The 14,518-nt window shown below is 46.7% G+C and overlaps 1 protein-coding gene across 1 annotated transcript in view; it reads left to right on the plus strand.

The window, feature by feature from the left end:
- Positions 1-14,518, plus strand: part of plekhg4b (pleckstrin homology domain containing, family G (with RhoGef domain) member 4B) — a 49,628-nt gene that overhangs the window by 11,379 nt on the left and 23,731 nt on the right. The window contains exons 2-8 of the mRNA XM_072692494.1: positions 1,313-1,510; positions 2,159-2,766; positions 3,235-3,755; positions 11,456-11,656; positions 11,917-12,040; positions 13,014-13,107; positions 14,170-14,256. Coding sequence (XP_072548595.1) covers positions 1,313-1,510; positions 2,159-2,766; positions 3,235-3,755; positions 11,456-11,656; positions 11,917-12,040; positions 13,014-13,107; positions 14,170-14,256 — 1,833 coding nt within the window. The remainder of the gene's footprint in view (positions 1-1,312; positions 1,511-2,158; positions 2,767-3,234; positions 3,756-11,455; positions 11,657-11,916; positions 12,041-13,013; positions 13,108-14,169; positions 14,257-14,518) is intronic.

Below are 14,518 nucleotides of genomic sequence, written 5' to 3' on the forward strand. Positions count from 1 at the left end.
TCAGCTGAAAAGCAAGTGTTTGGGACTTGCCCTGTGACCTCTTGACATCCTACTGTGTGTGTGTCTGTGTGTTATGGCTCGGACAGACCTCTCGTGTTCATGACCTCTACAGCTACCAGCAGGGGTCAGGAAGTCAAAGCCACAACCAAAACAAACAGCGGCTAGCTAGCGTAGACTGCAGTGTGCTCGTTAACACCGCTTATAAGCGTCTTTGCATTAACCGACAGTCCCGATTACGCCCGGATTTAATGTCCCCAGGTGAAAATGTCTGGATTTAATGTCCCCAGGTGAAAATGTCTGGATTTCATGTCCCCAGGTGAAAATGACCGGATTTCATGTCCCCAGGTGAAAACACCCGGATTTCATGTCCCCAGGTCAAAATGCCCGGATTTCATGTCCCCAGGTGAAAACGCCCGGATTTCATGTCCCCAGGTCAAAACGCCCGGATTTCATGTCCCCAGGTGAAAACGCCTGGATTTCATGTCCCCAGGTGAAAATGCCCGGATTTCATGTCCCCAGGTGAAAACACCCGGATTTCATGTCCCCAGGTCAAAACGCCCGGATTTCATGTCCCCAGGTCAAAACGCCCGGATTTCATGTCTCCAGGTGAAAATGCCCAGATTTCATGTCCCCAGGTGAAAACACCCAGATTTCATGTCCCCAAGTGAAAATGCCCCGACTTCATGTCCCCATGTGAAAACGCACGGATTTCATGCCCCCAGGTGAAAACGCCTGGATTTCGGATGTAAACGGATTACTCAAACCACAGTCAGAGGTGATCCGGATCCGAAACGTGTTCCCCTTCACATTTTCCGAGTGGGAGCAGGTGGTGCTGTGCTGATGTAGGAGTGTGGTGCATCCTCCTAGTGTCCGTGTGGGTCTCCGACAGGTGGTTGCTTGCTCCGGGTTACAGTGCACTGGCTCCCTGTCCAGGGGGCTATTCCCGCCTTGTGCTCAGCGATCCCGATGGAGCCGTTATAGGAATGTGAGGGCCGTATATCGTAGAACCCCCACTGTTCCTTAAAACCATTCCCAGAGCTGTACTACAGAATTCCCACAATTAGCGGTTCCAGTTATGTCCAGTGTTTCACTGGAGATTCAAGGCCCCAAAAATGGAATTACAGGCATTCCATATCAGAGAAACCAGGCACAGCCCTTTCCCAGCAGTCCAGACTTCTCTGCCATGTCCTCTGACCAGTATGACGATGACCACTGCTGAAATTAGGCCAAGCATCTTTAATCAGGTTCTCTCTCTTTCTTTCTGTGTGTGTGTGTGTGTGTGTGTGTGTGTGTGTGTGTGTGTGTGTGTTAGGACTCCGAGTCGTTGGACAGTTGTATCCAGCACACTCTCTCGGCTCTGTACGCTCCGTTTGGGGCTACAGCGGCCACTGTGCTGTGGCAGCTCTTCAGTGTGGTGGAGAGGCAGTACCGGGGGGACGGCCTGCGCTGCTTTGTGGACTTCCTCCTGCCGGCACAGAGGATCCTCAGCATCATCCAGAGAGAAACCTGCGTGAGTATGGAACACACACACACACACACACACACATACCCACTCACACACTGATGTTGTAGATACTTCTATTATAAGTACATTATTTGGACAAAAGTATTGGGACGCCTGCTCATTTATTTGAAAGAGCTGATCCTGTTTTTGTTGGAGGAACTGTCTCTACTGTGCAGGGAAGGAGAATGCTTTCTACTAGACTTTGGATTTGAGATTCCTCATTGCTGTGAGGATTTGATTGTATTCAGCAACAAGAATGTTAAAGAGGTCGGGATGGTGAATAATGATCACCACCCCACTGCTCCACTGCAACCTCAATGCTGGGGGGCTTTATACCCCTTTAGCCCCCTCTAGGCAGCATGGCGTCAATAGCTTCATGATGTTGAGAGTCCTATTCTATTGGCAGTACTTCTCTACAGGGATTAGACAACAGAGAGTGGCTGAATGCATTCATTAGAAGAGGTGTCCACAATTATTTGGACACACAGGACACACAGGACACACATGTGAAAATTCTCATGACCTAAAGATACCAGATCAGTTGTCTGACCACTTCGAAGGTCATGTAGTGTGGACATGGCATTAGATCTAAGACCGTGTCCATTATTGCTGACATGACTAACGCATGACCTGTGTATTGGCATTTCCTCTCAGATACGTTTCAAAGGCTTGGTGCTGTACCACGAGGGCTGGCCGCTGTGCATCCACGAGAAGGTGGTCCTCCAGCTCGCTCCTTTGCACAAAGTCCGTCTACGGCAGGGAGACTTCTACCTGCAGGTGGTTCCGTTGGGCCGGAAGGCGGCCAAGCTGGTCATAAAATGCCTGTTGGGGAGCGGGCAGGCCCTGGCCGAGATAACCGTCCCCGAGAGCATGTACGGCAGCGTCTTCACCGCTGACTTCCTGCAGCATGTGGCTCGCGAGCGCAACCTGCAACCCCTGCACAACTGCCTGCTGAGCGCCGGAACAGCCGTCTACCGCACCCCCTGGAGGAACGTGGTGAACCCTGTGTGCGTGAGCAGTGCCGCCATGCTGGGCACCACCCTGAGGGGGCAGCTGGGCTCCCCCTGTAGCACCCACGGCTCCACCGGCACTTTGGACAGCCGGCGCAGCTCTAGAGACTCCCTGGGCTCCGAATCCACAGCATCGGAGTCCCTGTTGGGCCACAGCCCTGAAGACACGCTGACCACACACCAGCCCGGCTCTCCCAACACTGCCGGGACACAAAAGCAGGAGGGGGAGGGGAGAGGAGGAGTCAGCTACAGGTAGGGCAGAATCTGCTCAAGGTCAATAGACTTTGTGTCCAAAAGTATCTAGACTCCATAGAAAAGCACTGAACAGTAGAACGAGAAGCTCTGCATCAGCCATGAGTGCATGGGGTCACCAGGGTTTGAAGGGGTACCAGGGGTTCTCTGGAGTGATGGTACCCTTGGAATGAGTTGGAGTGGCTGATGCTATAGGGAGGCTCTATCTAGTGTCTCTACTGTCAATTTTGGGGGCCTTTATACCCCTCTAGCCCAAGCCTGGCATTAGGCAGCATGGTGCCAACAGGTCCATGATGTGTATCTGCTCCAGAGAGTCCTATTCTATTGGCAGTACATGGCAGCAATGGGTGCAACTGAAAGTAGCTAAATGCATTCATTTGAAGGGTGTCCATAAACATTTGGACACATTGACAGTGTATATGATGGGTTTTTCTGCTCCTGTCTGACCTTCTTCCCTCCGTTTGCCAGGCCGAGCTCTAGCTCCAGGTCGCTCTCCTTCAGTACGGACCTCAGCAACCCCAGCCCTCGCAGACGGCATCCCAGAGATTCCTCCGCCTTCGAGACCCGCCGGCTCTTCCGGAAATCCTACATGGAAGCGTTGCAGAACCCCATGAACCTGGGCTCCAGCTCAGAGTCCATCCTGGAGGAGTCGGGGCGTTCGTCACCGGCCCAGCGGGAGTCTCTTCCCCGCCGGATCTGCGCCCGTGGCTGGCTTGGGGCCGGAGACGAACCCCGCTCCGGCTCTTTATCCGGATCCCCCTTATTTCGCTCCGCCCTGCAGCACGAGCACCCCGAGAGGCGCTCCAAATCTCTGGAGCGGACTTGCAAAGCCGCTCAGGTCAAGGGTCACCGGGCACGCTCTTCCTCGGGCGGCTCCGGAGGAGCTTCTCCGAAGAAGCTGATGAACGGTTGTGCTCTTCGCTTCGGCAGGATCGACCTGGAGGCAGCGTTTTCCATCGCGGATAGACGTACCTGCAAAGTGGACTCAGGTACAGTAGATGTTCCACCTTACAGGAGTACTGTGTTTACTACTCTATTACCTGTCCCGACTCCACAAGACCTCTGAAGGTCTCCTGTGGTGTCTGGCACCAAGACTAAGTCATGTAGGGTGTGAGGTGGGCATGGCCTCCATGAGCATCAATGAACCTTGAGCTCCCATGACCCTGTCGCCAGTCCTCGGCTGTCCTTTCTTGGAGCACTATTGGTAGGCTCTGACCACTGCACACCGGAAATACACCACAAGACCTGTCTGATGTTTTGGAGATGTTCTGGCCAGAGTTCTTGGTTCTTGCCAAGGTGTCCTAGATCCTCATACTCAATCCTAATGTAGAAAAAGTGGTTCTGGCATGGTCAAAGAACCTGTTGTAGCACCTTTATTTTTTAAGAGTGTAGCAATCTGAACATTTTCTCAGGCCTTCCAGACCTCAACGTGACCTCCAACATTCCCTGTCAGCTGCCGTTCCCTGATTATATATATATAAAAAGGTACCTTCAGCCTTAGGTACCTAGTCTTCTTCAGCTCTGTGGGCATCAGTGATGGTAACGATGGTAAACAGGGGGCTCGGCAGCTGCTTAGAGGAGCCCGTAGCTGCTGATTGTTGGGACGAGGTTTGAGGAGCCTCAGATCCTCACACTTACCCATCTCTCCTAAACTTCAGAATATGCTGGAGGTCAGGTTGACCTTTCCCTTAATCTTCTGAACCCGAGGTTTGTTATTCAGCTCAGGTTTTAATTCTAATGCAGACGCTATCAGTGTGTCGCTTGTGGAGTCCCACAGGGCTCTATTTCGGGGCCTCTATTGTAGTTCTTAGAGTCTAAAGGGTTAAAGCGTACGTTCCTTCCCTAGCGCGTCCCTCGCGCCCTTCCACACGCCAGGCTGCATGTGTGGAAGTGTGCAGCCCCAGGCTGTAAGAAGCACTCTGCTTTCTGCTGCGGTCGATCGTGTAATTATCACCTGCGCGGGACCAGACGCTCCACTGATCCTTGCATGTGGGGGCTCATGCTCTGTGAGTGTTTTGGAGATGTTTTAGTGGCAGGTAGGGCCCAACCCTGCTGACGTGTGCCGCTGTAGACTCTCACACACACACACCGACACACACACTGTTTTTCTTTCCCATAAGTCTCTGTTTTGATGCCCTGGAGGCTAGATACTGCTGTGGAGAAAGAGTGGGAGAGAGCCGTCTTTCCTGCCGTCGTTGGTGGAGGGAGTAGGGGAGTAGTATCACACTGTCTGGTACAACGGGCACAGACAGCAGTTTGGCAAAAATGGAATGGACACAACTTTCCGTGACTCCAGGATACAGGAAGTGTCCCAAAATCTGATAATCTCATCACGTCTGGACACAGCTAGTGTGTTTATAAGGCTTTCATAACCATGGCTGGGAATAAGCCATAGCTCTTTGGGTGCCTGTAATCTCTTGGGGTGTCAAGGGGTTCTTTGATGATGCCAGAACCACTTTTTCTGCATTAGGATCTGAGACACCTTGGCAAAAACCAAGAACTCTGGCCAGAACATCTCCAAAACATCAGGCAGGTCTTGTGGGGTGTTCCCGGTATGCAGTGGTCAGGGCCTACCAATAGTGCTCCAAGAAAGGACAGCTGAGGACCGGCGACAGGGTCATGGGAGCTCAGAATCATTCATATTAGATGCTTAATAATTCATAATGGATACTGAATAATTCACAGAGGATACTGGATAATTCATAGTGGATAATGAATAGTTTATAGTGGATACTGAATAATTCATAGTAGATACTGAATAATTCACAGAGGATACTGAATAATTCACAGAGGATACTGAATAATTCATAGTGGATACTGAATAATTCATAGTAGATACTGAATAATTCACAGAGGATACTGAATAATTCATAGTGGATACTGAATAATTCATAGTAGATACTGAATAATTCACAGAGGATACTGAATAATTCACAGAGGATACTGAATAATTCATAGTGGGTGCTGAATAATTCATAGTAGATGAGTGGATACTAAATTATTCATCAAGGAACCTGTGGAGGAGCTAAAGCTTGAGGTGGTTTAAGGAGGAAAAGGGGTTCCTTGAAGGTTCCTTAAGATGTTCCTCCATGGTTTCAAACTGAAGGACCTCCAAAGGTTCCTCAAGGATCTTCTACTCTCAACCGTGTAGAACAGTGGCCGCCACTCTAGAGTCTGCTAAGTCTTTCTTGAAGGCCTTTTTGCATGTTTTTGCTTTGCCTACAAAGGGTTCTTGGAGTGATAGCATAGAAGAACCACTTTTGGTTCTATAAAGAGCCTTGTTTGCAGTAGATGTATGAGTGTAAAGAACCTGTTGTAGCACCTTTATTTTTTAAGAGTGAAGCAATCTGAACATTTTCTCAGCCTTCCAGATGTCATTATTCCCGTCAGCTGCCGTTCCCTCATGAGATATATGCAAAAAGGTACCTTCTGCCTTCCTCTAGTCTTCTCCAGCTCTGTGGGCAACAGTGATGGTAACGATGGTCAGGGTGCTTGGCTGATTTGAGGAACCAGTGGCTGCTGATTGTTGGGACAAGGTTTGAGGAGTCCTGCCCTATTCGCTATATAGTGCACTTCTTTGGTTGCACCATATTATATAGTGTACAGACATGGGATACCCATAATTCCTCACATTGTTTGCTTTGAAGATTCCCGTACAGCTTCCTTGAGAACTGCTGACGTTTATGCAGCGTTTATCATGACGAGGTGTCCGGTCTGGATTATCATGACGAGGTATAGTGGTCTGGACTACAGTGGTCTAGTCTAGTCTAGACTAGTGGTCAGACCTTTTGGGGTGCCCAAACGTTTGCATGGTGCCCCTTTGTTTTTCCCACTCCTCATTACAAGCAGCGTAAGAAGCCCTCATGACCTCAGACACACACCGAAGCCAGACGAACCCCTCTGAAGTCTGTGTGTCGTCCTCTTCATGCTCTGACTCGTTTTTCCCACAGTTGAAGTTCAGAGTAATGCTGTGTGTGTGTGTGTGTGTGTGTGTGTGTGTGTATGTGTGTGTGTGTGTGTGTGTGTGTGTGTGTGTGGATCAGGTGTCCTACCTGTGGGAGTCCCTCTGAGGCTCCGTTACTCGTTCTGACTCCCACCGCTTCGCCGCTCCCACACAGATGGGTTCCCTCCACCATAAAGCCAGCCTTTGTGCTGGTGCTGAGCTGTGGGGGATGCTGGAGTAGACCTTGAAGAATACCCTTCCTCACCTAACACCACCCACCCCCATTCCCCCATCACCACCACCACCATCACCTTCCCCGCTTCTCAGATGCGTTCTATCTAGAAACCTCAGATCGTTGCAGACCGACTCACATAGTTCTCAGCACACTGACAGAAGCAGGGAATTATTCAATCAAAATGGACCAATCGGTCATTACAGACCAGTCATCTCGACAGACTCCCATAACTACAGAATATTAGAAGAACTTCAGATTCATACTGGATACTCAGTTAATTCATAGTGGATACTGAATCATTCATATTAGATGCTCAATAATTCATAGTGGATACTGAATAATTCATAGTGGATACTGAATAATTCATAGTGGATATTGAATAACTCATAGTGGATACTAAATAATTCATAGTAGATACTGAATAATTCATAGTGGATACTGGATAATTCATAGTGGATACTGGATAATTCATATTAGATACTGAATAATTCATAGTGGATACTTAATTCATAGTGGATACAGAATAATTCAAAGTGGATACTAAATAATTCATAGTGGATGTGGAATATTTCATAGTAGATACTGAATAATTCATACTGGATACTGGATAATTCATATTAGATACTGAATAATTCATAGTGGATACTGAATAATTCATAGTAGATATTGAATAATTCATAGTGGATACTGTTTAATTCATAGTGGATACTGAATAATTCATAGTGGATACTGAATAGTTCATAGTGGATACTGAATAATTCACAGTGGATACTCAATAATTCATAGTAGATATGGAATAATTCACAGAGGATACTGGATAATTCATAGTGGATAAATAATATAAATAATAAATTAGAGTGGATTCTGAATAATTCATAACGGACACAACAAAAATGAATTGCGGGTATCCATATTAGGTTTTAAATAATTCATAGTGGATACTGAATGTTTTATTGTAAATATTGAATATTCTATTGTCAGTTCTCAATAATTCAGATTGGATATTAAATGTTTCATAGTAGATGCAACATATTTGATAGTGAATACTTAATAATTTATAGTAAAGACTGAATTATTCATATTTGATACTGAATTATTCAAAATAGATATGAAACAAATTATAGTGGTTACTGCAGAATACTCCATAGTCAGTTCTGAATCATTTATACAGAATTCTGAATTCATAGTGGATTTTGAATAATTCATAGTGGACACTGAAAAATTAATTTCATGTACTGAATAATCCACAGTAGGTTTTAAATAATTCATAATGGATACTAAATGTTTCATAGTAGATCCTAAATATTTGATAGTGAACAATAATAACTCATAGTAGAAACTGAATAATTCACACTGGTTACTGAATAATAGTAAGTAGTTTCATTAGTCACCGTCTAGCAATTCTGATAGATGATTTTTTACACATTCATTTATTGAAAGTTGCACAAGAGGTGATTAGTATCTGTACATCATATTTGAATTGATCTCTAAACACTTCTTCACCTGGACGTGTCTGTTCGGCTGAGCATGAGACACTTTAGTGTCTCGACAGTGGAGTGTGGGTAGTGTGGATATCCGTACATTGAAGTGACCACTCCCACCCCAGTTCCGTTCACAGAGAGGCAGCGTTTACAGTCACTGAGCCCGGAAGGGTTTCGTCTGAAAGCTGAGATGTGCTGGAAGTGCATCAGTAGCAGACAGGAAATGCAGGTTGGAGAAAGACAATCGAGGCAGCTGTATGAGGAGTGGCTCTCAGAGAGTCTGACCACAAACAGGTGTCAAACTTCAAACACACGACAGGACTTTGTGTGTCTGATCTTTTCTCCACCTCTCCCTCGCTCTCTCTTACAGCAGCCAGTCTGGAGAGTCAGAAAAGCTTTGTGTAAGAGCCTAAACGCTGGATTCCAACGATGGCAAATGAAATTCTTTCTAGCTGGGGACAACAAGAGACAGTCAAACTCGGGGGCGGGACAACAGAGAGTCAAACTCTGAGGCAGAACCACTCAAAATGTCCAGTTTAGCTGAGGCAGGACAGGAGACTCAAACTCTAAGGCAGAACCAACCAGAATCTTTGTTTTAGCTTTGTGCGGGACAACAGAGAGTCAAACCCTGAGGCAGAACCACTCAAAATGTCTCTTTTAGCTGGGGGCGGGACAACAGAGAGCCAAACTCTGAGGCAGAACCACTCAAAATGTCTCTTTTAGCTGGGGGCGGGACAACAGAGAGCCAAACTCTGAGGCAGAACCACTCAAAATGTCTCTTTTAGCTGGGGGCGGGACAACAGAGAGCCAAACCCCGAGGCAGAACCACTCAAAATGTCCCTTTTAGCTGGGGGCGGGACAACAGAGAGCCAAACTCTGAGGCAGAACCACTTAAAATGTCCCTTTTAGCTGAGGCAGGACAAGAGAGAATCAAACCCAGAGGCAGAACCAACCAAAATGGCCATTAGCTGGAGGTGGGAAAACAGAGAGTCAAATTTTGAGGCAGAACCACTCAAAATAGCCATTAGCTGGGGTCGGGACAGTATAGAGTCAAACTCAGAGGCAGAACCACTTAAAATGTTCCTTTCAGCTGGAGGCGGGACAAAACACAGTCAAACTCTGAGGCAGAGCCAATCAGAGTATCTGTGGTAGCTGGGGGTGGGACAACAGAGAGTCAAACTCTGAGGCAGTACCACTTAAAATGCCCCATTTAGCTGAGGCAGGACAAGAGAGAATCAAACTCAGAGGCAGAACCAATCAAAATGGCCATTAGCTGGGGGTGGGACAACAGAGATTCAAACTCTGAGGCAGAACCACTCAAAATGTCCCTTTTAGCTGAGGCAGGAGAAGACTCAGAGACACAACCAATCAGAATCTGACTTTCATCAAGGGGTGGGACAAAATACAGTCAAACTCTGAGGCAGAACCACTAAAAATGTCCCGTTTAGCTGAGGCAGGACAGAATCAAACTTAGAGGCAGAACCAACCAGAATCGTTGTTTTAGCTGCATTCATTAGAAGGGGTGTCCACAAATATTTGGACATACAGTGTACTTGTCGAGGCAGCCTGAGGCTCCGGGATTTACACACACTCTTAGACCAGGTGGAGGTTACGATGCTCTACTCTGCTGAACACACCCACAGCACGTATGTGAAAGTGTGTGTGTGTGTGTGTGTGTGTGTGGGCAGGTGGCACACCTGGTCTTGGCGATGACTCACTCACAGTAGAGTCACCACCCATTGTTTTTTAGTACAGCAGCCCCTCGGAAACCTCCAGCTGATCCAGAGACCCCCTCACTCAGAGAGAGCGTTGACGTCTGATGAGTGAGCTCACGTCTGGGTTTGGACCCGGCTGTTGACAGGTCTGAAACCGCACCATATCAGAGCTGTATAAACACTGCACACGACTTCAGCCTTAAGAGCTTAAGATCGGGCCTAGACTCAGCCTTGAAGAAGAGCGTCAAGAACCTGCTATCTGGAACAGCGTCCAGAAAAGTCTGGGTCTGCAAGTGTGTTCGGTTCCACTAATGAAGGGTGACCCTGTTCTGGGCTTCAAATAGGCCCCCATGGTCTCTTCATATTAATACCTATGGATTTAGAATGAGGCGTCCCATAGAAAAGCTCCTGTAAGTGGTATTGTGCAGGTGTCCCAATACTTTTGTCAACATAGTCTATATGACCGGACCATTTTCTTTCGGTTCACCTCATGAGTCTAATAATCAGTCATGTGTCTTATGAGATAAATCAATAAAAAAATAGTGTTTTACATTTACCACCCTGTTACGCAACAGTTTTTTTTGTTTTTATGGTAAAAATAAAATAAAAAACATTAAAAAAAACATAAATAAAAAAAGTATGTTACCATAACAATCCACTGTTTGACTGGACACTGGTCAGTCCTCCTGGAGCGCATGTGATTGATTTGGTTATTGATTCGAAGCTCTGAGATTTTAGAATATTATAGGTGTGGCTGTGAGAAGGCGGGGCTTAAAAAGACATTTTTAAAGCTGTAAAACATCCCTGCTAAAAAATCCAGTTCAAGACCAGCTGCTATCTGGTATATGGTTATAATGGTCCTGCTGGTCATACTGGTCATGCTGGTCAACCACTTTGGTTCTTATACTTGTAGATGGAAGGACAATAAAAGCCTCCAGAGATACTGATGGTCTAGCTTGGTCAGGTCGGTCATGCTTATAGACCAGCTAAACCCAATCAAACACACCCATAACCATCCCCTGTGCTGGTCAGGAGCCAGGATGGTCAACCAGCTTGAGCGGCTTGAGCTGGACAGGATGTTTTTTAGATGATCCCAGGCTGGACGTATGTTTTAAACCCCCTACAGGTGGAGTGTATAATGAAGATTTACTCCACTGCAGTAAATACAAATCATGCTTTCAGCTTTACACGTGCATTTGTGGACAAGCTGACAGCTCCAGAAGTGTTACTGGAAGGTGAAGGATGAGTGGACTGAAGCGGTAGAGCTCTCTTGCATTGACCTGTTGGTCTGTCTGTGTCCGTCTGTCTCTCACAGGGAATGCCGACCCCCCTGCCGTCTCAGAGAGGAGGGTCAGCGTTAGCGGAGGTGAAGACTCTCCCTCCTCCCTCTCCTCGCGCTCTTCTCTCTCTGTGCCTCCCCACACAACGCCCCCTGCTGCCTGTGGCCTGACGCTGCCCTCACTCATCACACAGGTCGACATGGAGCTGCTGACCTCCGCAGCGGTCACTCTACCCGGTGAGCTGACCGAGAGGGCGACCCCCTGGGGAGAAAATCGGCTGGGTTTACGAACTGCTTAATGCACCTGACGCAGTTTAGACACCAGATACTGAATATCTGATGTTAGATCAGTCATACAGTCCAATCTCCAAATCTCCAGCCCTGACTGAGCCTCAGAAAGAGGCCGTCTGAAGCCTAAGCCTAAGCCTAAGCCTAGACTATTGGCTGATTCACCATGTGCACTGCAATTTGACCCGCCTTGTCCATGCCTCTCTCAGGTAACTGTGACCGCAGTGGCCGCTGTGTGCTCCAGGTGTGTATGAGGAAGCAGGTGTGGACAGACGAGAGTTTAACCTGCAGAGAGCTGACCCGCCTGCTGGGCTACTACTGCTCCACACTTCGGTGAGAAGTGCACACACACACACACACACACACACACACACACACACACACACACACACACACACACACACACACACACCACTTTCAATTTATAGCATGTCAGGACCCACCCAACCATATGAGGTACCAGAGCAACCCCTTTGCAACACCCTAACAACGACCTTAGATACCATAGCAGCCACCTGAGATAACATAGCAACATCCTAAGAGCCACTAGGCAACACCATAGGATCACCTGGCAATACTATTGCAACCAATTGAGCCATCTTGGCGCCCCCTGGAGCAGAGAAGGCTGAAGGGCCCAACCTGACCCGGGCATCGAACCCACAACCTTGTTATTGATAACCCAGTGCTCCAACTGCTGAGCCACCACTGCCACCTAGCAACCACCTAGCACCGCCACAGTAACCATCTAGCAACCACAGCAAACACTCAAGGTGCCATAACAATCACCTAGCAACCCCATAGCAACCACCTGGGATACCATAGCAACCACATTGCAACCCCATATTAACCACCTGGGATCCCATAGAACCCCCATAGCAACCACTTGGAATCCCATAGAAACCACCTAGCAACACAATAGCAACCACCTGGAATACCACAGCAACAACCTAGCAACCCTATAGCAATCATCTGGGGTACCATAGGAACCCCATAGCAACACCATAGCAACAACCTGGAATACCATAGCAGCCACCTAGCAACCCCATCACAACAACCTGGAATACTATAGCAACATCCTAGCAACCCTATAGCAACCACCTGGGATAGCAGAGCAACCACCTGGGATCCCATAAAAACCACCTAGTAATAACATTGCAACCAAGCAGTGTGTGTGTGTAGTGTGTGTGTGTGTGCAGTGTGTGTGTGTGTGTGTGCAGTGTGTGTGTGTGTAGTGTGTGTGTGTGCGTATGTCTGCAATGTGTGTTACAGTAAACCGTACTATTAAAGATCCTCTATTTTTTGTCAGAAAGGAGAAGAGGGACCTGGGTCTGACCGTGTTAGTGGACGCCCGGAGACAGCAGGCCAACCCCCTGCTATTCTCAGCACTGTCTCAGCTTCAGGTGAAAACACACACACTAATATTCACACACACACTAATATTCACACTAATATTCACACACACACTAATATTCACACACACACTACTATCCACACACACTAATATTCACACACACTTATATTCACAAACACACTAATATCCACACACACTTATATTCACACACACTTATATTCACACACACACTAATATCAACACACACTAATATTCACACACACTAATATTCACACACCACACTAATATCAACACACACTTATATTTTACACACTAATATTCACACACTTATATTCACACACTTATATTCACACACACACTAATATTCACACACACTTATATTCACACACACTTATATTCACACACACTAATATCAACACACACTTATATTCACACACACACACACACTAATATCAACACACACTTATATTCACACACACTGATACACAACAGTAATGTAGCATATTAAAATACATGTCCCACCAGGCAGCTGTGTGTGCCATCACACGTGTGCATACACCCCACCGTACTACACCACACCCCACCGTACTACACCACACCCCACCGTACTACACCCCACCCCACCGTACTACACCACACCACCCACACCAGACCAGACCAGACTAGACTCCGCCTCTGTGGTAAACAATAGCTGTTGTGTTTGGGTCCGGAGAGTTGCCCCGTGTGTGTGAGCTCTGCTCCGGCTGTAAGTCCTCCCACATATTTGCTGGAAAGCCTGGCCTCAGGGGCCGATATCAGGCTTGTTCCAGCTTGTCCTCGAAGCACAGAGAGAGATCAGCCTTAGCGCAGACAGACAGGCGGAGAGCTGTCACAACTACAACACACACACACACACAGACACACGACTACAGCACACAGAGCTCAGTACAGCCATCAGTAATCCTCTCGTAGTGTAGGGGTGAGAGTGGGTGTCATTTCCTCTGCAGATATTAGGAGGTATTATGAGGTATTGTGGGGTTCATGAACAGACCCCTCCACAGTTAATGTCTGAAATGCAGGGCAGGTGATTTTGCTGTTTCACATGCTTTCATTTTCTGTCTTCTTTCTCCAGACGTGTCTCCCAAACGCACTTTACTCAGTCCTGTTACTGTCCGACAAAGAAGCGTCCATCAAACTGGAGAGGTGTTTCTCCGTTCCAGTGAGTAAAAGAGTTCAAAACAAAGTCAAAAACGTATTTTATTATAAGTCATTTTCAATATAAAAAACTTTTTTTTTATTTTATTCAACTAAAATAAATAAAACAATATCAAATCTATTGCGCTGATTTTTATATTACATATAATTATTAAATGATATTCTTTATACATTTTACATAATATATACTATAATAATTATTAATAATTAATACTAATACTATAATTTAATTATAGAATATTTGTATTTATTTTAAATCAACTTAA

Source organism: Salminus brasiliensis, chromosome 1 (assembly GCF_030463535.1).
Source record: "Salminus brasiliensis chromosome 1, fSalBra1.hap2, whole genome shotgun sequence".
NCBI lineage: Eukaryota > Metazoa > Chordata > Actinopteri > Characiformes > Bryconidae > Salminus > Salminus brasiliensis.